We start from the raw sequence: 26,568 nt of genomic DNA, 5'->3' as shown, positions 1-26,568 counted from the left end.
GGGAAGAACGGATCAGAGGGATTCCCCTGGGAAGCTCAGCTAACGCTGTCTATGCAAAAAATGCAACAACTAGAAGCATTCCAGTCTACTCTTCCCAACTGACCAGAATCAGTATATTTCTAGGATATGGATATCTCAATCCTCAAACAGGGTCTGTCACTACATGTTAGGAGAGATTAGGAGCTGGTTCTCTCTAACAAGAAATCTAGCCCCACTGCCAGATTACCGAGGGGCCAGAGGAGCATTTTTCCTTACTCCTCATCTGCGCCGCCTAGGTCATCAGGAAGATGGGAGACAGGGCAACTGTGAGGGCTTGAGCATTATTACAATGATGCTCCTCTTAGTCCTATTATTTTATAGAATTGCACTCCATCTCCAAAGTTTACGCTCTTCACTATCCCAGTGCAGCTTATATTCTACGTTTTATGTCTCTATATATCCTCAAAGGAATGCATTCTATGGAATTAATTTTTTTCATTATCTATAGATAATGAAATTCTAAAGAATTTTCAAAGGCATAACTGAACTAACATTAAATGTTTATCGAACCCAGGCCTGCTTTATAATGTAGACTTTCTTGAATTTACTTTTATCAGAAAATTTCTAGGTATTAAGAAAAGTAAAACCATAAAATACAGTTATATGCATGAATTCTATTTAGAAGAGAATTCAAGTAAAATTTAGAAGTGAGCCCAGCTCCCAAGAGGATTTAGATAAAATTAATAGTCTTGACTATTCAGTTATTTCAAAGTTACTTACCATGAACAATTTTCCGCGCTATAAAAATGAAAATATTCACTGTGAACAATCACAGTTCTAAATTTTAACTCACAATTATTACTTTTTTCTTGTTAAAACTGACCATGAAGGAGTTTGGAAACTTTTATTTGGATTGTCAGTGTTCTCCTTTTTCTATTTTTGTCTCTATGAAACCCTTTTCCTACCCTGTTTTTCATGCTCTTTATTCTTTATGTTTCCAAATTAAAGTGATTCAACAGTCTGAAACAATTGCATCTCTACGGCCTTCATGGAAACCAATATATCTGAATTTAAAAATGAGATGCCACTAAACTAAGAGGCAAATAAGAACTTTCAATATGGTCTTTTAAAAACTACAATTGGAGAAGTTCACGTATGTAAAAATCTTCAAATTCAGCATGAGACAATATGTATGTTTACTAAAAATGCTTTTGAATGGAGTCACTCCTTTTCATGTACTTCTGAAATAATTTAATGTTAATAACGGCAAAGCATAATCAAATATTTCTAAGTGACATATCTATCATACTATAGATTTTTCTCTGTTAAGAGGCTAAGGAAAAAAATCTCAACAATAGTCTGTTCTCTTTAACATGTTTAAGGAAGTGGGTTTTTTTTGCTGAGGAAGATTCGTCCTGTGCTAACATCTGTTGCCAATCTTCCTCTTTTCGCTTGAGGAAGATTCATCCTGAGCCAACATTTCTGCCAGTCTTCCCCTATTTTGTATGTGGGTTGCTGCCTCAGCATGGCGGCTGACAAGTAGTGTAGGTACCACCCAGGAACCAAACCCAGGCTGCCAAAGCAGAGCATGCCTAACTTAACCATTAGGCCATGGGACCGGCCCCAGGAAGTGTTTTAAATTTAAAAAAAAAAAAAGGTCTAATTTCACCTAACTTCATATTTTTAATGGGCAAAAGTAATTTTCTTACTAATTGTCATGGTAGATATGGGGTATATATAATTATCACGTTGAGGACTGATTTCCTTTCCTTTCAATATTCTGTGTGTATTGCATTTGATTTATTTTTATCCTTTTACAAGAGTATAAATTAACTACATGGATTACGGTTCCTAATAAGTTAAAATACATGATTTTACCCAATCATATCCCCTGAGGAGTATTGGCGAGTTCTGCTATAACTGGCTTTGCTGTTTACTGCAATAGGAAGTAAGAAGTTTTCTTTGAGCTCCCTTTAGGCCCTAGGAGCAGAACGTACGGGCCCAAGCAGCCCTTGGAGACCCTTTCGGTTTCATGGCACTCTCATGGGTGAAGACCCCAAGTGTGGGTGTCTTCATATTGGTAAATATAAACCCATTTGGAATGATCTTCCTTCTGGTTTCCTATTAGACTCAGATCATTTGAATTGACTGAAATTCTGGGGTTGCCCAGAAACACTTCGGCCCCATCCCCCGCCAAACAATCTAGAAATCTTTTGCTGAGCTTCTTGGGAACAATTTTGAAATAAAATATTTGTGGAAGATTGTTTCTATCTTCCTGGAGATTCTGAAGCATACTTTTGGGTCTGAGAGTTCACAGCACCTAAGGTCTAGCTCTGGTGATTGGCATAAGGTCTCACAATTGGGTACCCTTCGGGCTGCTGTTTCCTCACAAACAACTGATGTTTTAGTAGCTACTCGTCTGACTCAGGCTGATATAATGAAATAGTTCAAACATTATACTGGTTTACGGAATCTTTACAGTTCATCAAAACAGACTCTATGAAGGTTACAAAAAGACGGATAGTGAAGACTGTGAATATCCTTTTTTTGAGTGAGCACTTAAAATTCATATTTGTATGATAACTGAATAAAAGGTATTGGCTCATCCTGGTTTTGTTTTGGGGCACATGTAATGTTAGATTTTCTAAAAGAGCATGTTAGTAACACATTAATATTCCATAACACAAAAAGGCAACACTGATGTAGGTTGGCAAGCAAGGCTTATTTAATTGTTAGAAGGTAAGCCAAATTCCACAGTGCTAAAGGTAGAAGCAATGCAGAGTGAAGACTCTTCAAACTGTGATTTTGAATATCATCATATAACAACACCCACAGTACAGGATGGTGCAGGCAGAGTAAGGACAGATGTACAGTGATTTAACAAACACAAATGTTACACAACTGAAAAGCACACAATAACAGGAAAATGTGTTGATCTAGTTCACCAGGCATTTAAACTTAACACATAAAATTATCATGAACCTAGAACTTGTACTTAATAATGTCCTCTATAACTGTATAATAATTAGCTCTATATTATAGAAGAGAAATGAACACAATTATTTTAGTTACAATGAAATAAATATATTTATGAATTATTTATTCATAAATATTTTCTACAAAGTATTTTAAAAGAATATACATTTCTGTTTAACATTAAAAAGGTTTCCTTGACAAATTTAAATTGTTTCTGAATATGAATTTATGCATTGATTTTAAAATAGCAATTTATAATTAGATTTAATGGACAGTGGTTTATGGTATTGCACACAACAAGTATAATTAAAATGCACAAGCATTAAATCAGCCAAAGTTAAATACACAATTTGGAAGATTGAGTTTTTTCTTCACAAATATTGATTAGAATAATTGAAATCTATGACTGAAAGAATGAGGGCAATTACAATTACCTCCTTCATTTCTTTTTAACAAAAGCAATAAACAATGCAGTATTTAGAAAACAGCTGACCCAAAATAATAACATTACTAAGGTCATGAAACAACATGATTGACAGGATGAAATGGTACTAATAAAAACTATGAAATGAGCAGCAAACTCCATAGCCACTTATATTTATATTAACCACATAAATCGTAAAATTCACAAATCTCATAGGCACCATCATGCTAAACCACAAGACAGCACTGCTGTCAAGACTTTCACTGTAACATATATATATCTCTCACAGGAACAATATTTAAGATAATGTAATTTCAATAATGAGTTGAAAATATACGGATTGAAATGCCATTACAGCCTTTCAGATCAGAAAGAATGAGTTCTAAGAGAACTAATATTTTCTTTACAAAAAATAGGAAGACCCCAAACTTTGGGGAAATTGGCTTTTGATGAAGAACTTTTGGTAGGAATAATTAAGGAATACTCTATCTAAGTTGTTAACCCTTGCCTTTTAAGAGAAATATTAGAGTGAAACATCAAATCAAATACCATATTTTACTAAAACATCATTACTGTACAAAATGCTTTAAGGGACTGAGACATCCATGGCGATTAAATGGTGCTTCCAAACTAGCCTCTCATTAGTTCAACAGTGTCCTGATCCTTTGAATAAATAGAAATTAAGTTATAATATTTATTATTTTGTACAAATGTGAAAGTGCAACAAGTGATACAAGAATGTTGTACTTTGTGCCAATATAGATTCAGTCTAAAAGGATCACTCAGAAATCACTTCTGCAGAAAATAGACATTTGATCTGTTTTTCCATATGCAATAAGCTTCGCAAAAACAAATTCAGAAGGTTTAAAATTTTGGCATAGTGGATAGAGTAAAAAAAGCACAACATAAATAGCTAAAAGTAATTATTGTTTGCAAACTCCTGGGAAATAGTTTTATGTACAGAAATTAGGTTGGCATAATTAAACCAAGATAGTAAAATTAAGTGAATGTATTCAATATAATTCCTATCCTAAAATACACAATGGGATCAGAGGAGATTATTACATGCCATATTTCATCGATTCACTTATGAGGTTGGCCAACATGGTCAATGTTGCACTGGTAAAGATGTCATTTCCTGGTGAATCAATATGGGGAACTTTGGTGAAAGATGACATTCAATGGAGGAGCATGATATGGTATAGTTGAAACTATGTTCAGTTAATTTGATACTCACCTTCCAATAAGACTTAGAGCTCACATTCCATTTAAAAATAACCTGATTTTGAAAAACAATGCTAAATAAAAGCAATAGGAAAGATGGTTATACCTAGGCCATGAGGCAGGTCATAAGAAAAATTATTAAATAATGATATTGCCATCATGATAGTAGTCATATTCATCAGTCATCAATGTTTTAACTTGAGAAATATCTTAGCAAGTTTTGTACCCTGTGGTTTGGAAGGATACACAATGTAACAGTTAATGCTCTGACATATATTCTTTAACTTAAAAATTCAACTAGTGAGAAAAACTAGGATGAGGTAATCAGTGAACAAGCTCATAGCAGATTAAAGTCCTTCCTAGGGCACATAGACCACAAAGGCAAATCAATGCACCTCAGTTTTCCTTCCATAAGTAAAACTGGAATATGCTATAATTAATATACTTTGTAATCATTCGTTTCCATTAAAAACTTGTAAAAACTTCAGTGAGTAGCTTAATGACAGGGATGACCAAAGAATATTTACATTTATGTATGTATGTTTGCATATATTTATGAGTATGTATATGCATGGTGTGTGTGTGTATATATATACATATACAAATAAATACATATATAATCCATTCTATTACCTTAAAATTGCTTTTACCAACAAAAGGAAGATTTTAATTATATAAATTTGCAAATTGTTAAATAATGATGGTCAACATTTCATTCAATTATTGCATATGCTTTGAGATCAAAAGATTTTCCCATAATACTTAGAGAAGATGCATGCAAATAAAATACAGTTAGAAACAACTTTTTTGTTTTACTTTTGTGAAACAGTACTGGCAAATCAAGTAAGAGGAAAGCACTCCCCCGCCCCATCACCAAATCATAAAAAGTGGATAAAAATATCTAAGATAAACTGTTGAGATGCTTTGTATAGTTATTTCTAAGCACCTCTCATGATTCTAGGATCATGGATATACTTACTACAAAATGCTTTTGGGGCTGAAAAAAGAAATAAACACAAATGAAACCAACTCTCCATTATCCAAAATAAAAGTCTTAACATTTAGATAGCTATTTTCATTTGATGACCATTACAGACATGACAATAGGTTTTACCATTCTGATTTTACAAATAGAAAACTTCAATATTAAGAATAAAGTTACTTATTGTCCTGCACCAGATCGGCTGAATGAAAAATGGGTTCCATGCATCACAAGATTACCTGATGATCCAAGCTAAAAACAAAATGATTTTGCCTTTTAGCCAATAGAACATAAAGTCAGAGTGATAGCACCAATGCACCTAGTAATTAAACTAGCCTCATTTTATTTAGTAATACAAAGCCATATCAGGGGAGCACTTACCAGGGTCATCGGAAGGCATGTCAACAATCAGCTGGTCGCTGTATTTTCCATATAAGCCATTAGTGCATATGGCGACTATTTGAAGAACATAACTCATATTGGGTAGTAAATTATTGAGAATAGCACCCTAAAAGAAAGACATTATACAAACGTGTTATTCTCATAGGAGTACTAACATACCAGATATCTGTCCTCAGAAAGCTTTTTCTCATTTGTCAATGAAAACATTTATATTTTATTAACCTAAGAAGTTGTTTATGAGACGCTGTTAAGTTGAACTTATGATATTTGTAAATTTGGAAGATACTGAAAAACTAGACATTTATTTGCTCAGTTTTAGAAAGTTTAATTTTTAACTTGAATTCATCAAATTCATAAATGAGTACTCAAAACTGAAAATTAATATTTTGGACAATTAAACACATAGGATTGGCTTTCAAAAAATCAGATTTAGGGGCTGGTCCAGTGGCATAGTGGTTGAGTTCACATGCTCCACTTCAGAAGCCTGGGGTTCGCAGGCCCTGATCCTGGGTGCAGACCTGTACACCACTCATCAAGCCATGCTGTGGTGGCATCCCACATACAAAATGGAGGAAGACTGCCACAGATGTTAGCTCAGGGCCAATCTTCGTCACCAAAAAAAACAAAAAAGATGAAAAAACATAAAAAACACTAGATTTAGTTTTAGAAAGTTTCACTTTTAACTTCAATTCATCAAATTCATAAATGAGTTCTCAAAACTGCAAATTTATATTTTAGACAAACATATGGCATTTGCAAGGAGCAAAATGTGAAAAACACAATGAGAAACCAATGTATCTCTTTATCTTAACAATATATAAGCCAGATAGTAATAGAATTATCATCTTCACATCATTATGAAATGAAAAATAGTATATTCTCATAAATTCCACAACTTTCCCAGTTCACAGAGTCTCTGTTCTAGACAAGTGAATTAAAAAGTTGCTAAGAATTTTCTCTCTTTTGCCCAGATGATATTCAACACCATGATAACAAGGACAGTTTTTGTTTAAATGCAGGTTCCTAGGGCTTGTAGGCCTCCAGCTGTCTGAGTGCAGAGTTCAGTGTCTTTGACCTGCAGTGGGGTCTTCATTAAGCCACACTCACACGGAGTTTTCTCAACTTCACCCAATCTATGGCCAACACTTCTCTACCAAGGCAAAGTTTAATAATGAGATGCTCATGTCACAGAAGGAATCCGTACTTTATTTTCTTTAATTCACGTGTATGGGTGGGGAGGAAGAGAGTGGATTCTTTCCTAAGGATTACCTGCTTCATGTCCCGAAAGTTCTGACTCAATTGATTTCACATCTGTTACTTGGAAATTTGAGGCAAAGAAAACACTTTCAAGTCCCCTACTCTATTTTTCTTGAGCTGGTATAGTATCATGGGGGAAACAATGCATGACAGTATTTGAGCACTGAGATTCCAGGCCCAATGCTTTCCATAACTGTAAGCTCACAGTCAAGGTGTTTAACTGTTCTTTGAGTCCCTTTACAAGGAGAGGCTACACTGGATGATCTCCAGTTCCTACGTCTCCTCTAAGCGTCTGCTCTACATGCTGCGTGGCAAAGTCATGGTCTCCCTGGAATCCAAAACACAAATAAGAAACTAGTGTAATTCCCTGTAAGTTTAGCATAGTATGGTTTCTGCTTCCCTTCCTCTCCACTGGAGGGCTTCACGCAAAGTCTAACAATACACAATCGTGTGAATTCTTACCTTGAAAATTAATCTACAATCTTATCAATACATGAAACAATCGATCTCATAGTTACCAAGTCTTGATAGCCATCTGTCAAAAATTCACGCTTGGTTTGGTCTTCCCCCTCTAACTGCTGATACAGAACCGCAAACTTCTCAATCATGGTATCATAAACTACTCGAGGCCTCTCCCATGTGACAAGAAGGCTGGTATAATTCTCTGGGTCAGCTTGAACGTTTTCTGGTTCTGAACTACAAACTTCAGAGAGGAAAAAAAAAGTACTGTTATTAATACAACTGTCAGCCTCGAGGATTTTAACAAGTAAAACTTATTCTATGAAAATTTTTGTTGTATTTTATTTCAATAGAAGATAAAAAGTTACATTTTCCCACTGGGGAGCTTTTGTTTATGCCATTGCCTGTATCTGAAATACTTCTTCCTTCCCTCCTGTCTCTATCTGTTCAAGTCCTACCTTCCCAATTCAGGAAAGGTCTTGGTCAAATGCTGTCTCCTCTGTTACACACGCTGTGATCTCTGCTGAAGCGATCAGCGTCAGTTTCACTTGCCTGTCTTGTTTTATCACTATTAATGCATTAATTGCATGTTCTTGTATTATTTTTTTCTGAACGAGTCTTAACTTCTCTAGTAGATTACAAACATAAGGACTACAGCTTTTTATTTCCATATTGCCCAGAACATTGTCTTGAATATATCTGGCATATGAATTCATTTTTAGAAATAAAGAACAAAAGATATCTTCAAATTTACGGTGTTTTTATTTCTCTTGTTTGGTACCTGAAAAACATGTTTAGCTCAGGACGAGGAGAATTCAATTATAGAAGACAGTCTATCTCAGTATTTTTCAGACCTGCTGACAAAAAATCCCACTTTGGCATCTTAAATAGACTAAGCAATTAATTTCAGGGAATTAGAAGATCTGTTTGTCTCATCTGAAAAAATCCTTGAAAATACTTCAGGGACATCTTCAAACGAATTCAAGCCCATGCTGGGAATCATGCCAAAAATTTACTCCCATCAGAAAGAGTCCTATGATACTTTCTGAGATACATTCATAATGAGATAGTTTGGACTAATTGCGAGAATAAAAATTATAAAATTATATGATATTGTGCTAATGAAGCAAAGTAATAAGTACAATTTCTTCATAGGTCAGATAGATTTGCAAAAGAGGGCAAGAGAAAGGTCTCTAAGGCTAAAGATTAATTAACATGCTCACAGAAGCCAGGCTTTGCTTTCAGGGGACACTTGAAGTTACAAAGCCACTGGCTGAGAACATACAGTTGACTCAGGGGAATCAATCGTCACTGCTACAAAAAGTATTTCAAGGACTCTATGCAAATATGGCTTAACAGCATCAGAATGTGACCAAAAAGCCTTTTGTCTATAGTAGTCTGCAGTTTATCTCATGAACACAGGAGGGCACCCAAAACTAACAACTGGTCTCATAAATTGAAACAAATTTTACATACAGTATTTAGTATTAGCAATTTGAGCACATTTATGCTGTGCTAGCAATGGTATATGAATGATTCAGAAAAATATAACTATATATACTTTACATAAAGAAATGCATCTACAACTTTATATGAATTAGAGAGAGGCTTTCACTGTAAAAACTATGATGTTATTTTTGTTTATTGAGAATTTAAAATAAGGTTTTCCTTTGGGAACAAGAGGCAATTCTTTCATTGTCAAAAACATGAATTCAGAATAAGAAAATGTATTCTAATTTAGGTCTAGACTTCGTCATCGTTACTCTATCTAGTGACACTTCTGTTAGTGTCCACCAGATGGCAGAAGACTATCAAATCATCTTAAAAGCGAGCTACTCAATAAGCACTGTCATTGGAGGAACAGGCTTGTCTCGGCTTTGCTTCTTAATTCCCAAGTCCATTTTTAGGAGGTTGAAAGCAATTCTGAACAATATCACTTGCAGATTCTGTCCTCCAAAAATCAATCCCACTTTTTAGAGAGTCGGAATGTTTTAACGTGAACTATTCTCTTCCCCAAAGATGAAACTATCTTAAAATGCATTAAAGTTTTATGCATGCCCACAAAGCATAAAAATCTCGAGAAAAATATAAATTATTAGCTGCACAATACCCAAAGCACTACTACTTAAATAGCACAAACTACTTTGGTAGGATGTCTATATTTATCTTGCCTTTATAGTAGAAATCAGCAGATACTTCAAATCTTAAGAATCAGCATTAATATAAAGTAGGACTCTAAAAAGAAAGTTGCATTTCCTTGCCATCAGGTTTTCATTCCTTTTCTTTCTTCTTTATAAATCTGTAGGAGTTTACTGGTAATTTGTTTAATAGTTTATAGTTAAATTTTAAGTTTATTTTAAAAACACTCCTATTGTTTATTCATAATCAATAACAGTAATACACTATAAAGCCGAAGCTAAATTTTATGTTTTAGATGTTGAAATACAGGGATTTTATGGAAAAAAGATATAATACTTTAGAGTATATTCAAGAGAACAGCCTGCACTTCTGTATGTAGTCTGCCATCTTGCCAAATCATCACCTTTCTATAAAGGTAGGACTGGATCTTTTAAATAACAACCTAGTTAATTCCATATACACTACTTGGTATCCACACATAAAGCTGGGTGATGACCATGAAATAAGTTATTAACTTGCGCTAAATTTTTCAGGTTTTCCTTATATTACTTATTGAAATTGGTTTAATTATGCTATTGGAAGGACATATACTCTATAAAGCACATTAACTGGATTGAAAGTCAAAAAGGGTTTTCTAGATCAACATATACAAACCACCAAGTGATATAATAAAAATATTAACAGTGCTCGCTTCCGCTGCACATATACTAAAGTTGGAATGATACAGAGAAGATTAGCATGGCCCCTGGACAAAGATGACATGCAAATTTGTGAAGCAGTCCATATTTTTAAAAATAAAAATAATATAATAAAAATAAAATAAAAAATAGTAAAAAAATATAATTTCCTTGATTATGGGGAGTTCAGAACTGTGCTGAGGTCCCATTTCCTTCTTCAGGACTGACTCACACATCCCACTTCCTTTCCACAAGCTACATGTGATCTAGGTTACAGTTCATGATTCTTTAAGGAACGCTGGCCAAGAAGGAGAATCTGGTTCCGGCAAGCCCTTGGCTAGGAGCCAGCCTCTGACAAACCTGGGTTCATGTCAAGTCACGTGGAATACAAGTAAGAGCTTCAGTACAAATGCAAAGGACCCTCACATCTAAAGAAGGAGAACGTGGTCTCCTTTAACAGGGAGCAATAAACGTTCTTACTTAAAAACTTATTAACATTCAAATCTCATTCACTTGGTCCCAGGCACTCTTGACATACAAATAAGATGGTGCTGTCCCTGCCTTTAGGAAGCTCATTCCTATGATAGCCTCTGATCCTTCAACTTACTAAGCTATGAAATATAATGGGTCCATTTACAGAGGAATGCAAAATCAACTTGTAAAAAATCTGCCATTTAGCCCAAAGCGGGTTGTGCTTTTCAAAATTACATGTTTTTCCCACTAAAAGTTGTAAGAGCTTCACAAACTTTCAGCTGACACCAAGTCATTTATCTTCTCATTACTTCGGTGAATTTACACCAAAGTGAATCCGTCATACGTAGGCATGCACGACTTGCAGAGCAAGTACCAACAGATAAGCAAAGCATTGAGTGTCACGAAGAAAAAGAAAAAAAGGTGGAAAGAGAAAAGAAAAAATAAATGAAGGAGAAGTACAAATGAGGAGAACATGACGACTCCGCGCTGCGACAAGTCTCTCAGCTCATCGTGAAAGCTGATGCAGATGGCCAAGGGGAGATACGAGTCCCCTTCTGCCTTTGCTGTTCTTTGCGCCCACCCTGGAAGAAGGGCAGGTGCCCTGAGGGGAAGGTCCAGTCTTAGCTCCATGGATTATGAGTAAAAATGTCTTTTCACCATGAAAAAGACACTGAGGTGAAAAGACAAGAGTGGTAACTCTTCGGGAGTAGCAAAGAAAAATAGCCTAATTACCTAAGATGTCACTAGGTTTTATCCAGTTATTTCCCACTGACTTCAAGTTTGGTATTTAGCACAGCCCATGACAAAAGTACTTTGTGAATGCACACTGATAAAGCCACCACATCCTTGTTTGAGGTTTATGAGCCTCACTTAAAAGCTACTGAGAGGGGCCAGACCCATGGCATAGTGGTTAAGTCCAGCATGCTTCACGTTGGTGGCCCAGGTTCACAGGTTTGGATCCCAGGTGTGGACCTACACCACTTGTCAAGCTATGCTGTGGCAGCGACGCACATACAAAACAGAGAGAGGAAGACTGGCACAGATGTTAGCTCAGAGCTAATCTTCCTCAAGAAAAAAAAGAGGAAGATAAGCAATAGATGTTAGCTCAGAGCAAATCTTCCTCACCAAAAAAGAAAAAAAAACCCGAGATAGGTACTTTGACAGCTACTGTGAGAGGAGCTTGAAGATTTACAGACTCAGAAAACAACCAATATTAAGGGTGTGAGTTGCCCAGAGGGAGCAGCAGATCTTAACAAAACTAAACATTGCCACAAATGTTAAAAATAATAACTAGAAATGATCTCATTGTTTTGTGGTTCTTAATGATTACATCATTCATTTTAGATAAACAGTCAAAACAAATCTCAAATTCTACCTAATTCAGTCAATCTTCTCTAGGGACACACAGTAACTCTGTCAACCATTCAACTTGTAATATATAATCTCCTAAGAAGTAAACAATCTTCATGTCACTTTTCTGTATACAGTTAAAGCATAGTGTGAACGTACCTGTCACCTCAATGAATGCTATTGACAACTACAGACCTTCAAGGAGGTGAGTCTACTGATGTATAATTCATCGTGACATTTTTTAGGAAATTACAGAAAATTTCTCATAGCTCAAGTACAACATTATGCTATAAAGACACCCCTTTCATGCTTCCCTGCCTTGAAACATTCTATATTTTACTGTTTTTTAAAAAGTTTGCATTAAAAATATTAAAATGCTAGCAAATGAGATTTGAAGTGTGTTTATAGTTCTATACAACAAACAAAGCCTTAAACGTGGAAATCTTGAATAATACCCCATACTTGTTGGGATAGCTTGCCCCTCTCTCTCTCTCTCTCTCTCTCCCTCTCCCTCTCTCCATGATATACACAATATCATGGATATACACAATATAATACATAATGATAATATAATAATAAGATAATGAGTATATACACACACACTCTCTCACACACATTACAACAATAGTAGCTATAACTCTGGAGCACACTATGTTCAAGGAACTGTACTGCTTTGAAAACTTTAGCTCATTTAAACCTCACTATAACCCTACAAGCTGACCATTTTTTCTATTTCTTTTTGAGGAAGATTAGCCCTGAGCTAACAATCTTTTTTTTTTTTTTGCTGAGGAAGATTGGCCCGGAGCTAACATCTGTGCCTATCTTCCTCTATTTTATATGTGAGACGCCTGCCACAGCACAGCTTGATGAATGGTGTGTAGGTCTGTGCCTGGGATCAGAACCAGCAAACCCCAGGCCACCAAAACGGAGCACTGAACTTAACTGCTGTGCCACCAGGCTGGCCCCAAGGTGACCATTTTTAACTTTCATTTTATAGGTGAAGAAACTGAGGCTTAGAGAAATTAAGCAACTTGAGAATTTTTACGTACCTAATAAGTATTAGTGCTGGGGCTTGAAACCAAAAGTCTATTGGACTTTAAACCCCAAGCTTTTTTCTGCTGCGCTTCAAGAGGCCCCTGCTTCCTAGTGGGAGAGGCTTGCTGTGGGCTAAGGGGGCAGGGGGAAAGCATCTGGGGCTTGAAGCCATGGGAGAAAGCTGAACTTCACCTACTGGACACTCAAGCTATGTTTGTATTGTTCACATGTATTTCTATCGCAGAGATGGCTTTTACTAACTTCTTCAAGGTAAGATGGTTCTATTAAATTCTGTGATTCTAGAAGAGCCAGTGTCCATTCCATGATGCCAAAAAGAACTGCCTGCCTAATAAACGGCAGCTCTACATAAAAATGCAAAAACGGAGGATTGAGGGTCTGCTAAAATATGTATTCATTCACAAACATTTACTGAGTTCCTGCCACGAACGCAAAATGAATAAGACTTAGTCTCTCCCCTCAAGGAGCGGACGTGGATATACAGATATCACAGAGTTTTTGCAATGTATTCAGCAAAATGCATTTTTCTACAATGCATTTCTTGAGAGGAGAATTCTGACAATTTTCATGCCACCTCTTACTTCTCTCTGGGTCAAAATGAGAAGTTAGATATTTATAAAAGCAAAATATGTAAGCATAAACTGAATGTCCAAAACTGAGGAATTGGTTCAATAAAATCATTATGACTATTCAATAGAATACTACATAAAATTAAGAATGGTGTTTTAAAGATCTATTTATATCAGTGAGTAAAACAAAATCAATAAACAGATATAGGTGAGTGGAGTCTCATTTTTGTGAGCTATAATAATATATCTTTAATTTAAGAGAAAGGTCTGGAAGGACATTCACCCAAATCCTCATAGTGGTTATTTCTAAGTGGTGACATTATAGGGGATTTTTATTTTCTTTTGTGTGCTTATCTGTATTTTCTACTTTTTATAATGTTCATGTAATAAAAACTTATTTTCAGATTAAATTTAATAAAGATTAAATCCTGAACATAAATTCAATTCTCATTCTCAAATTCAGCTCAAGAAAGTAGAAAGGAGACAGTGTGTTGTAGAGGCAGGAGTTATGTTCCCTTATAAACATAAAGCCAAGTGGAGTGAGCTTTGGAAGGCTTTAGAATCAGGAAGATCTGGTTCAAACACTGACTCCAGCCCTTTATAGTTCTGTGAACTTGGGCAAGCCACTTAATAGCAGCATCCTACAATGTGAAATGAGGAAAATGAGGCCAATTTATAAGAGTGATGCGAGATTTAAATCAGATATTGTATGGTTCGATGCCTGGTTGAACACACTGGTTCACACAATACATGGTTGCTACGACTGTTGTTATTACCTTCAGTCTTCATCACTTAACTGTGAAAACAACAATGTTCTACATTAAATAGTTTTATTCTAAAACCAATGGGGAGCCACTGAAGGGTTTTAATAAAATAAAACTGATGAAAGCCCATGTCAAAAAAGAATTTTATTTATTTAATTTGTTATTTGGACATCTGGATTTTAGAAAAGGAGATGGTTAAATCTGCTCCTGTTTTCTAATCAATTGTCTATTATTTACCAGACAGGATGTTTTAGTATTTAGGATGGCTGGTAGAAATATAATTAAATTTCCTCACTTTGGGGCAATTTAATTTGAAACTTAATGTCACATTAAATGCAGCCATTCATCATTGTTGTCTTGTGCTCTATTTTCTGCTGCTGCTGCTAAAGGATCAACAATTCTCACAAATATCACATTAAAACAATAGAACTATGCTCTTTTAAGGCCTAATCTTCAAAAGCAGATGATTATTAAATTAATATTATACACGGCCAAAAATTCATTGCAGGGCTGAGATCAAAGAAGACCATGTACTTGGAAGGGTTTTAAGTCCCCAAAGCAAAGGCCACTTCAACTATTTCTTTCATGAACCAGGACACCCTCAGTGTTAACTGAAAAGGACAAGTCAGTAGATGCAACTGATTGTGTCCTCTGACACTGACAAAGCTTCTGACTGCTGAGTCAGCTTCAAAAGACACGGAGGGCACTCCAGGGACTTTCCCCCTGCGTTTCTCCATCGCCTGGGCCTGACAAGGACAAACGCCTTTTCCCCAAAGAAAGAAGATGGGGAAAAGACCTTTTCAATTCATTAATAATTCGGTGCCTTTGGTTTCAATGCCTACTAAGTGGTAGCTCTTGTCTGGGAGCTGCCAACACAAAGACACGCACTTTAAAACCCAAATCATGAGTCAAGACTTGGCTCCATGTACTAAACCAATGTCACCTCAATAAAAATAAATAAATAAACAAAATTAAAAAAAAAAGAACTGCAAAAGCAAAGGAATCAAAGGAAGGATTTTTCTGTCTACTTCTACTGCCATCTTTTCAAATGACTATGGGACTTGCAAAAAAGAAAAACGATCTGACAAGTAAAGAGTATACCGATGGGGGCAAATAAAAAAAGGAAGACAATACCAAATATTAGAGCCAGAAATAAAATGTGCTTCTCCCATGGAGGTTTCTGATCGCCTCAACCAGAAGCTCTGAACACCTTGGCCCCTTGTTCGTTCTTCTCTTATAGCTCTCAGCACAGGCAGATGCCATAAAGTTGGAGGCGTGTATGTAGCTTTGCCATCTATTACTTTGTATTTTAGAAAATCACTTTCCTTACTGAATCTCAGCGTTTCTCATCTGCAAAATGGGGTTATTCATGTGGCGAAGAAAAGATATTTTTAATTGCCATTTTATAAACGTGGTAACAAATTCAGAGAAGTTAAATAGCTTACCTAAAGCTACAAAGCTAACAATCAAAATATTTTTAGAAATCTAAGTCTTGGATATTTTCCATTATACCACAATTACCTCCTACAATGCTGAATCTGTGAGGTTTGTAGGAAAATTCTATTTCAATACATACCTGCTTCATGAATCTCCTCCTTTCCAGTATACGAAGAAAACACCTGCCTAGAGAACTTGTACTGTTGTTCTCGAAAATTATTTTGTAAGTAGTCCATCAGCATGACATAACCAGACTGTTGCATCGTAAGAACTTCACAGAAAACAGCCAACTGTAAAGAAGATAATTTAACACATCATTTAACTATCTGCTTCAAAAGCATCAGTAAATGCTTTAAAACAGGTATTCTGTACTAAAGCTTAGAAAATGATACTTTTTAAATTGCTTCAAATGACTTCATTTGTTTGAATTTCCAAGATTACCTGGCTTTCAGAGATGCTCACTGTATCTTTAAAAACAATCCAGTCAACGGTGTCCGTGCAGGGAGGAGATGTCAACGAGCCATTGTAAGTGTAATATTTGTCAGTTGAGTTTGGCAGAAGGTTCAGCAATATGAACGGATCTAAAGCAGCCTGTTTCCCTACAAAGTAATAACATACATCTCAGCTGGAATCCCAACACTGGAACTCAGCTTTTCAAAGCTTCTACGAAATGGAGACATACACTTGGTTGTGTATTTAATCAGAACTGAAATTTTAGGAAAATTTTAGATATACTTCAAAAATGGTGATAAAACCGGCATATTCCAAACATTCTTTTTTTTTTTTTAAAGATTTTATTTTTTTCCTTTTTTCTCCCCAAAGTCCCCCGGTACATAGTTGTATGTTCTTCGTTGTGGGTCCTTCTAGTTGTGGCATGTGGGATGCTGCCTCAGCGTGGTTTGATGAGCAGTGTGCCATGTCCGCTCCCAGGATTCGAACCAACGAAACACTGGGCCGCCTGCAGCGGAGCGCATGAGCTTAACCACTCGGCTACGGGGCCAGCCCCCTATTCCAAACATTCTTATGTATATTAGGTTAGATGTTTTATCTTTACACCAGCAAGACTCTGGAAAGATTATATTACATACAGAAAATATTCAGAAATCATATGACCGTCGCAATAGAGTAAAATCATTTGATAAGAGTCAATACCAGTTCACGGAAAACAAAAACAAAACCTTATTTTGATGAAGATTATTTTCAAAAGCCAACAATAAACATCATATTTAAGGTTGACTTGTTGAAAGCTTTTCCCCTAGAGATAAAGAATGAGACAAGAATGTCCTGCTGTCCCCATTTCTATTTAACACTGAACTGGAGGACTAGGCCAGTGCAACAAAGTAAGAAAAAGAAAACAAAAGTCACAAAGATTGGATAGGAAGGAATGATACCATCATAATTTGCAAACAATATGATTGTGCATGTAAAATATTGAAAAATAATTTATAGACTTTTAGAATTAATGAATGCATTTGGCAAAGTCACTGCACACAAGATCAATATACAAAAATTAATTATATTTCTATGTACCAGTATCAAACAATAGAAAATGAAATTAAAAACCATGTAACTTATAATAGCAATAAAATATCAAATACAAGTGATTCTAACAAGTGAAGTATAAAATATCTCTATTGAAAGTTACAGAACTTTCTTGAGGGAATTAGATAAAATCTTAAAATGCTGGGAAATACTTTGTTCGCGAGTTGGAAGATTCATTATTGTGAAGGTGTTGATTTTCCCCCAAATTGATTTATGGAGTCAACGAAATTTTAATCAAAATCCCACAAGGGCTTTCTGTGTGCGTGTGTGTGTTTACTGAAATGTTGATCTTAAAATTTAAATGGAAATGCAAAGAAAAGTTAAGACAATCTTGAACAATCACAAGGTTATTGGAGAACTTTCACTCTAAGATAAGAAGACCTATTATATAAAGCTATAGAAATCATGATAGTGAGATATTTTAGGAAAGATAGGCAAAGAGATCAATGGAAGAGAATAGAGAGCCCTGATCCACACACACACGGTCATTTGACTTATGACAGAAAAAGTTACTGTGTAGTTAGAATGGACAGCCTTTTCAATAAACAGTGCTGTATCAACTTATGGAAAAACGTTCATCTTGATTCCCTACTTCATACAGTCAAGTTAATCTTTATTCTCTACACCATAATCACAAATCAGCTCTAAATAGATTGTGGATTTAAATGTGAACAGAATGATAAAGCTTTTAGAGGGGAACACAGAAAATTATTTTCATAACCTTATGGTAGGTTAAGATTTCTGAAATGGCACACAATGGATTTTAGTCCATGATAATCAAGATCTATTCATCAATAGTCACTATTAAGAGAGTAAAAAGCAAGACAAAGAGTGGAAAATATATTCCAGATAACATATATGTTATTACTATAACACGTATTATATAATATATATTATACTAAATATTCCAGATAGTATATATACACACAAAATTATATATTGATTTATTCTTGCTATATATACAAGTATATATAACTTGTATCTAGAATAGAGAATTCTGACAGAAAATTAGTAGAGCTTTCCTGAATGGTCCATCTAGCCTTAGAACCCTGAAACAATCCAATTATATCTGTCTCCTTGGATAGTCTCATTTTTGTTTTTGCATCTTTCCAATAGCACTTACTAATAGCCCTGCCTTGGTCATTTAGCTTTTTGTGTACCAGCCCTCACTCATATAAGCAGCAATCTACTTACCAGAGAGAGCTGTGTCTAACTCATTTTCCCATCCTCAACGACCCAGCCATGGACATGTCCTCTGCTCCATCTAGTAGATTTAGGTCATTAAGATATAGTCCCTGAAGCCAATCTAATCTAGTCTAAGTGAGGTGGCACAACGTAAACCAGTAGTTTCACCCCTTATTTGAATCATCTGGGGAGCTTTCAAAAAAATACCAACATCCCAGACCCCACTGTAGACCACTTTAACTCAGATCTCTAGTGGTGGGGCCTGGATACCTGCATTTTTAAAAAAGTGTTCCCAGGTGATTCAAACACGCAGCCAGGGTTGAAAACCCCAAGAAGAGTGAAGCCTGTACAAGCTTTGAGTCTTTTTGAGCCCCACTGTGCTCATTATAAAATGAAATGACTGCACTAGATGATCTCAACCGTCTAGTCCAGCTCCAAACTCTATGAGGACTGGACATACCCAGAAAGGCTCAAAGAAAAACATGAGATTAAAAGTTAGATTATCGCGAATGCTATTTTTCCACAATACAAAAACTTTTAAAGGAAGTAGGAAGGCTGTTAATAATTAAAGTTGTAGATAACTGCTTCCAGTCTGAATATAAGACTGAATCTTAGAAGTAAAAACCTATTGACTAAACTGATAGTGTTGTGTAGACACAACCTCAATCTAGTTTTAATTGATTAGAAAACTCAAGTTATATTTGGATTAATGGATTAATTAGTAACTTCTAAAAGTACATCTTCCTCTCATCTTATGTCAAGATGAAATTGTTAGAATTCAGACTCAAAGTGTTCAGAAACTGAGAAAAATATTTATTTTTAATATGTGAATATTTTCCATTTTCAGATTTATGTTTTTAATATCTGAAAATTTTGATTAAATAAGCTTCTTCTTAATTATCAATGGACTACAACTGTTTCTTTTTCTGCTGAAGACAAATTTATCTTACAAACGTTCTGTGGGAATGTGGAGAATGCTAATTAAGTAAGGAGCCAGAAATGGACTCACTGCTAAATTAAGGGGGAAATGATACCAAGAGAGCTACAGGCCAGAAAAGGAAAAACAGAGGTGAGACTTGAACAGGTATGGTGAAATAGAGAATTTTCTTGAAATTGGAAAAAAAAAATTAAAGCGGGGAAAAGTTAAGAAAGGAGAGAACTAGAAGAAAGTTTTTGATTTCTCCTACCCTTACCCCAATATGGAATCCATACTTCCTGCCTCTGAACTTCAACAGCACCTATCTAGTCTCTCTTATGGACGTGTTAACTATTTTGGCCCCTTTTTTGTGTGTTATGTACATACATGTCTTAAGTTTCTGTCTGATATCACAAGACTTTTCTATTATAGTAGTGCTTTTCAATTACACCATCATCTTATGAGAAAATTGGATTAAGTTGGTTTTTTGTGGCTTGCAAACACCATGTGCTTCATCTGAATAACCTATTGTTAACACAAGAGAGAATCACACCTGAGCCAACACTACTCTGTGACCCGTCATTCATTCGTTTAATTACTATCCATTTGAATATACACTGGTGATTAAACAATCAGTCAGATCTCTCTTCTGTAGGAGGTTGATAGTAGGAGAACTAACAGTTCTCTTTCCGTGGGCTCTGCTTGGGGAATATTAATGTACTATCTTTGTATCACTGCAACATCACCCTCTCTCACCACTCCATGGATAGGACAACGCCTAACACAGAGCAGGTACGGCAGAAGAAGGGAAGGGAAGAGAAATTGGTCCGTCTCCTGGAGAAAAATATTTTAAAAGGAGCAACCAGCCAACGATGATGTAACAAGACAGACTTTATGATCTGGATGATGGTTGAAAAGTGTCGTTTTTTGGATAACTCACATTATATGGAGAATATGGAGCAGTTTTTGGGAGTTTAGCTGCGGTTCCAGAGTTAGTGTTTAAAGACAAGCGCTGCCTTTAACGCTCTAGGTTCCTAGCAGCAGGGGCAGGGGGCCAATAGTGGGAAGACTTAAGTTCACTGTGCACGGGGAGATTTTCTAGACTTTGAAATAGGACTAGATTTAACCTAAGAACTCTCAAAATGGAAACGTTTAACTTTAGGAATACTTAACTTATTTAGTTTGGACAGACCATATCTAAGAATCATTCAAATCAAACTGACACAGCTCCTGTATTCTGAAACACATAACTCACATAAATCTCTGCAGTATAGTGGAACAGACCTTGTGGACAGGCCAGGATCTAAACCCTGGCTCTACCATCTACCAGCTGAACAGCTTTAAGTCTCCTTGCTTAGTTTATTGAAGTATTTAGTATCCAGTGGGTGGTTGATAGGCGTGGAAGATTTTATTTTTTGGCAAAAGAGGCGGGAAGACGTTAGTGCACCAGCAGCAGGGTAGAGAGACAGAAGATAGCGAGGGTAAAGGAGGGCAAACCAGCATGTGTTCTCAGCCAGACGAACAGTCTGTAAATTCTGCTTCTGAATTAAGAGCCAGGAGACAGACAGGATAACGCTGTTATGGAATCCATATTCTCAGGGAGGGTATTATACGGCAGCAGTGGCTCTGAGGAGGTGCCTCCCTCAATGGCTTGCAGACAGTACATATGAAAAAGTAAACTTTAGTCAAAGAAAATGAGCAAACTGTTTCTTAAACTCATATAAGCACCCTCCCAGAGACCCTCAGAAATAACTGAAGAGGCCTCAAGAGAAAGTGGCCAAAGTGCCAGAGTTATACAAGTCAGGACTGACAACCCAGTGTTAACACCACTCTTGTCCCCGCAGGCTGGTGTAAGCTGTAGAAACAAGCAGAATTCACATTTGATCCAAGTTTAAGTGTAAGAATTCAAATTAGCTGCCTTCTTTCAGTCTGGATAGAATCCAATTTCTGACTAAATCAGGGAAAAATTAACTGTGGCTTATGACAGTCAACGTTGAATTTTGCAATCTAGGTGGATGAAGGGAGATAACAGCTACATCTTGCCTTTGACTGCACCTTTAAGAAAACAATGAAAGCTGCATGGCAGGAGTTCACATATTCCTGACTTCTGGAAAGTTCGGTTAATTCAGGTCCTCACATGTAATTGACAAAGATGAATTAACACAGGCCAGGCTTCTGCTTTCAAGACAAGGATCTATATGAGTTGTATTTCTGATTTCAAATTTTGCAGCTTCCTGGAGAGGAATAATACTCATTTTATTGATAACTCAGGGCAGCATTAATACCCTGTGTGTGAGTACTTAATAAAAATAAAATAATAATAACAGGCTTGATGTCTTTTGCCAATGTTGTCAAAAGTATCTGCTATGACAAATTACAGCATCCAGGAGATAGCAGGCAGAACAATAGCAAAGCATATTGCATCTTGTCCTTTGTAAGCATTCACCTTCCAAAAATCTTATGCCCTCTTATTGGTAAAGCAAACGATTTATCAAGGAAACCAATGGGGAAAAAAATTTAACTTGAGTAAACAATTTTCTTTTCACTTTAAGATAAGATTTTTATAAAATTAACTGGCTAGAAATTAGAATCTTTAAGTGATGTACAAGGCAGAGACAGAATAAATACATTTTAAATGCACGATGTAATTAGATTATTTTCAAGAATAAAATTATAAAACTTCAACATCCTACTTACATTAACATTTTATGATTTTTATGCAACAAAAATTTCTGATAAATTGTTTTTTAGTGAGAAATGTATAAATCGTCAAGTGTAAGAAGTATGAGATATCTCCTCTTTAAAAATGTCTTCCTTTCCTCCTTTTGGAACAAGCGATTTTTGTAATAGTGTAAAAATTCATATGCATCCAAAGTGGAATCTTGAAAAAGAGATTTCTACAAGTAGCTTACCAAAACGACTAACACTCTCGACTCCATCAATAATTGCTCTGTAATCCAAATTTTCTTCTATTCCAACCTATGAAAGAAGAAGGACATTCTAAAAATGGGACAAAATATTTGACTGAGTGTTCAATAAAATGCAAAGATTAGTGAATTGCATTTTAAGTAGTCAAAAGTAATGTCCTCCAAATGCACACCTTTTTTTTACAGCAAGGTAAAAACAAATAAACAAAAACCAGATAACTTTTTTTCCACTAAGAAAAGTACAATTTAAAATGTTATGATTCATGGTTACTGCTATATCGCTATGATGCTTTGCATGTACAAATAAGCAAATCAGTGCACTCACAGAAGCTGGAAGAGACGGAAGCAATTAACGAATACCAGAGCCTCCTTTTAAACATACTAGCCAAGGGGTTGTTCTCTTTGAAAATGACCACCAGCTATCATTCCACTTGTAAGCTCTTCTATTTGTTAAAAAAGTATGTTTTGATATTTCACATCAATATTTTATGTGATTAAAAAGTTAATGCGAAATCTACGTATAAGGATTACCTCAAATAAAATGGACAAAGCTCTTAACTTTCCTTTTCCTTTAACTGCTTCCTCAAAACTTGAAAACCGGTCTGCATCAAAACAGTAGATCTGCATCTATAAATAAAACAACGACAGCTTAATTACATATGAAGACTTCACAAAAGTCAGCAAAGAGACAATAATTTACCAATTTAATAAATTCTATTATAAAAATTCTATAAACCGTATAACTCTATATCAGTATATTTCAAGAGATTTTATCAATTACATGTACATACAATGACATTTACTATTACTGACCATCCTTCAGTGAGGAAGGAAAGACAAAGTTAGACACATCTAGAACAGAAATTAGCATTTTGTGATGACCAGGGGACACTGAAGTAATGATTTACTGGAGCAATTAGCAAGTGTAAAAAATTATCACATGTTATTTTAACTATTTTTCTAGAATTCTTTCAAATATGGTTTCATTCTTTCCTGAACAGACATGCCTTTCTTGATGGTCTGAGTTACCATTTCTGGACATTATCATACTGTACTCTATTAATAGTGAAACTCTCAAGGACTTTCTGCTTCTACCTGAAAAATAGCAAGAGTTTTAAGTTATTTTAAGTTTCCTCACTTGCTACAAGGCTATCCCTTGTTAATCTCTATTTCAGTCCATATACCTGTCTATAATGGCTTCTATTCTCACCTATAATCTGGTGTTCCTCATGTCATGGGCTTGGAAATCAGGCAACTCAGCTAGTTTAGAAGTATAATGAAGGGAAGAGCAGAAAGCCTCTGAGAAGATTCACGTGTGGTAGGTCTATGATCAGAGAAATAGCAGGTGTGAAGCAGAGGTTGGCAGTGGCTCCTGCCATTGGTTCTCACTAAAGTCTTTTCAGAGAGAGGATTTCTAAGCTGACCCCTGAAGGATGGGCAGCTTAAAAGCTGACAGATGAAAAGACAGAAGAGATGAACATGTGTTCAAGTCAGAGGGACTGGCTCAGAAAAGGCTAGCAGGCAAGAAAATATGAGAAATGTGAGAAACTGAAAGTAGTTTGTTGTGATTTCAGCTGAGCATATGTGAGGGAGGAAGAGAGAGATGAAGCTGGAGGAGTAGGCAGGGCCACACCAGGAAGGACTGTGAGGCAGTCCCAGCAGTTTTCCCTTGAGGGCAAAGGAAAGTTGTTGATCATCTCAGCTCACAGGGGTGGGGAGGGAGCAAGGCTGGAGAGAGGGAGACCAGATTAGGGGCATTTAATAATCCAAGACAAGAGTGCTTTGAACTTTTTCTAACCTCCCGTATCATTTAAGGGCAGAACTGAGAAGATTTGTTTATAGGATGTGGGAGATCAGGAAAAAAAAGAGCATCCTTGATGCCCCTTAGTTTCCTTGCTTGCACAATTACCTGGAGAAGGTTTTTTAAAAAAACCACAGAGAGTGACATCAGGATCATGGTGGAGTGAGCTCTTCCCTCAGTCTCCCTCCCGTAAGATACAATGAAAATGACATTCCTAAACCAATAGAGGACATTCACACAACACAATAGACAAGTGAGAGATCCACACAGCCATATGTCTGAAGAAGGGGGTGCTGGACTCCCCCAGGAGGCAGTGGAGGGAGGTAAGCAGATCTCCTCTCCTTCCCAAGCAGGAGCAATCTAGAGTGCAGGACTCATGTGGCAGCCAGCATGTGACTGAGAGGAGAACGGGGAAAAGGCAGCCCTCCGTGGGAATGCTTGTGCTTTCAGAGTTGCCTCCCAGCCTGTGGGAACACTCCACACAGAGGCAGCTAAGCAATTGTGGGGGTATCCACACCAAGCTGAGCAGCCCAGATGGGCAGACAGTGAGTGCAGAGAGGAAGAGCACACGATCACACACGAAGAAGAAAGTGCCCCTCCCCCCACCTTGGCACACCAGCTCAGCCAGTCACCCAGAGCAAGAGATCCTTGCCAGAGAGCCTGCACCTATGTGTGTAAAGCACCAGCAGCCAGTAGGCAAATGCAGATGGACTCTGTCAGCATGGCTTCCAATGGACAGGCACATCTTCCAGGGGGTAGCAGCAGACTCAGGAAACAAAGCTCCTGCCCTCTCTTACTCTACCCAGTGGTGACAGGTGGAATCTGTGACCAGATACTACCGCTATGTGACCGCAAAAGTCCACCTCATCAAATAGCATAAGGAAGTATATTAACACTCCAGACCAGAAGGAAAATGACAAGTACCCAGAAATCAACCTGAAGTCACAGAAATTTACAATCTAAATGACAGAGAATTCAAGATAGTTATCATAAAGTTATCATAAAGAAACTCAATGAGTTACAAGAAAACTCAGAAAGACCGTTCAATGATCTCAGGAATAAAATTAATGAGCAGAGGGACTTCCTCACAAAAAGATATTGAAATGATGAAAAAAATCAGAAATGCTGGAGATGAAAAACGCAATGATTGAGATAAAGAAAAATCTGGAATCCTTAAAAAATAGAGCTGATATTATCAAGGAGAGAATTAATAATTCAGAGGACAAAAATATGGAAATGCTGCAGATGGAGAAGGAGAGAGAACTAAAACTAAAAAGAAATGAAGAAATTCTCTTAGAAATATCTGACAATTAGGAAATACAACACAAGGATTATAGGTATTTTAGAGGGAGAAAGGAGCAGAGAGCTTGTTCAAAGAAATAACAGCTGAGGACTTCCAAAACCTGGGGAGGGAGTTGTAATTACATGTAAATGAAGCTAATGGAACTCCTAATTACCTTCTCCAAGGCATACAATAGTAAACCTGGCAAACGTCAATGACAAAGAAAAAATATTAAGGGCAGCAAGGCCGAAGAAAATAACCTACAAACAAACCCCTATCAGGCTTTCAGTGGATTTCTCAGCAGAAGCCTTACAGGCTAGAAGAGAGTGGAATGATATATTGAAAATTCTGAAAGACAAAAACGTTCAGCCAAGAATACTCAATCCAGTGAAGTTAGCCTTCAGATATGATGGAGAAATACAAACTTTCCCAGATAAAGAAAAGCTGAGGGAGTTCATCACCACAAGACATCCCTTACAAGAAATGATAAAGAAGGCCCTCATACCTGAAAAAAAAAAAAGAAAGAAAAAAAGAAAAAAAGAAAGGGCTTACAAAGCCTTGAGCAAGGAGATAAATAGACAAAATCAAAAAATTGTAACTCTATCAGAACTGGTTAGCAAACACCTAATTATAATATTAAAGATAAAGGGAAGGAAAGCATCAAAAATAACTATAGTCACTTCATTTTAATCACAAACTCACCACCACACAAAATGGAATAAGTTTTGACAACAATAGCTTAGACAGGG

The 26,568-nt window shown here is 36.3% G+C and overlaps 1 protein-coding gene and 1 non-coding gene across 5 annotated transcripts in view; one reads left to right on the top strand and one right to left on the bottom strand.

Moving 5' to 3' along the window:
• The window catches only part of PTPRZ1 (protein tyrosine phosphatase receptor type Z1), a 177,584-nt gene that overhangs the window by 49,745 nt on the left and 101,271 nt on the right, over positions 1 to 26,568 (bottom strand). For all 4 annotated transcript variants that reach the window (XM_008514428.2, XM_008514426.2, XM_008514427.2 and 1 more), the window contains exons 5-10: positions 23,268 to 23,363; positions 22,722 to 22,788; positions 16,608 to 16,765; positions 16,306 to 16,456; positions 7,763 to 7,947; positions 5,967 to 6,093 (exon numbers count right to left, since the gene is read on the bottom strand). In XM_008514428.2, coding sequence (XP_008512650.1) covers positions 5,967 to 6,093; positions 7,763 to 7,947; positions 16,306 to 16,456; positions 16,608 to 16,765; positions 22,722 to 22,788; positions 23,268 to 23,363 — 784 coding nt within the window. The remainder of the gene's footprint in view (positions 1 to 5,966; positions 6,094 to 7,762; positions 7,948 to 16,305; positions 16,457 to 16,607; positions 16,766 to 22,721; positions 22,789 to 23,267; positions 23,364 to 26,568) is intronic.
• Positions 10,526 to 10,632, top strand: LOC139083144 (U6 spliceosomal RNA). Its single transcript, XR_011539713.1, has one exon. It is a non-coding gene; the product is annotated as a U6 spliceosomal RNA (small nuclear RNA).

Source organism: Equus przewalskii, chromosome 4 (genome assembly GCF_037783145.1).
Source record: "Equus przewalskii isolate Varuska chromosome 4, EquPr2, whole genome shotgun sequence".
Classification (NCBI taxonomy): Eukaryota; Metazoa; Chordata; class Mammalia; order Perissodactyla; family Equidae; genus Equus; species Equus przewalskii.
Note: the sequence above shows the minus strand (reverse complement) of the source record. Positions and strands in the feature narration are given on the sequence as shown.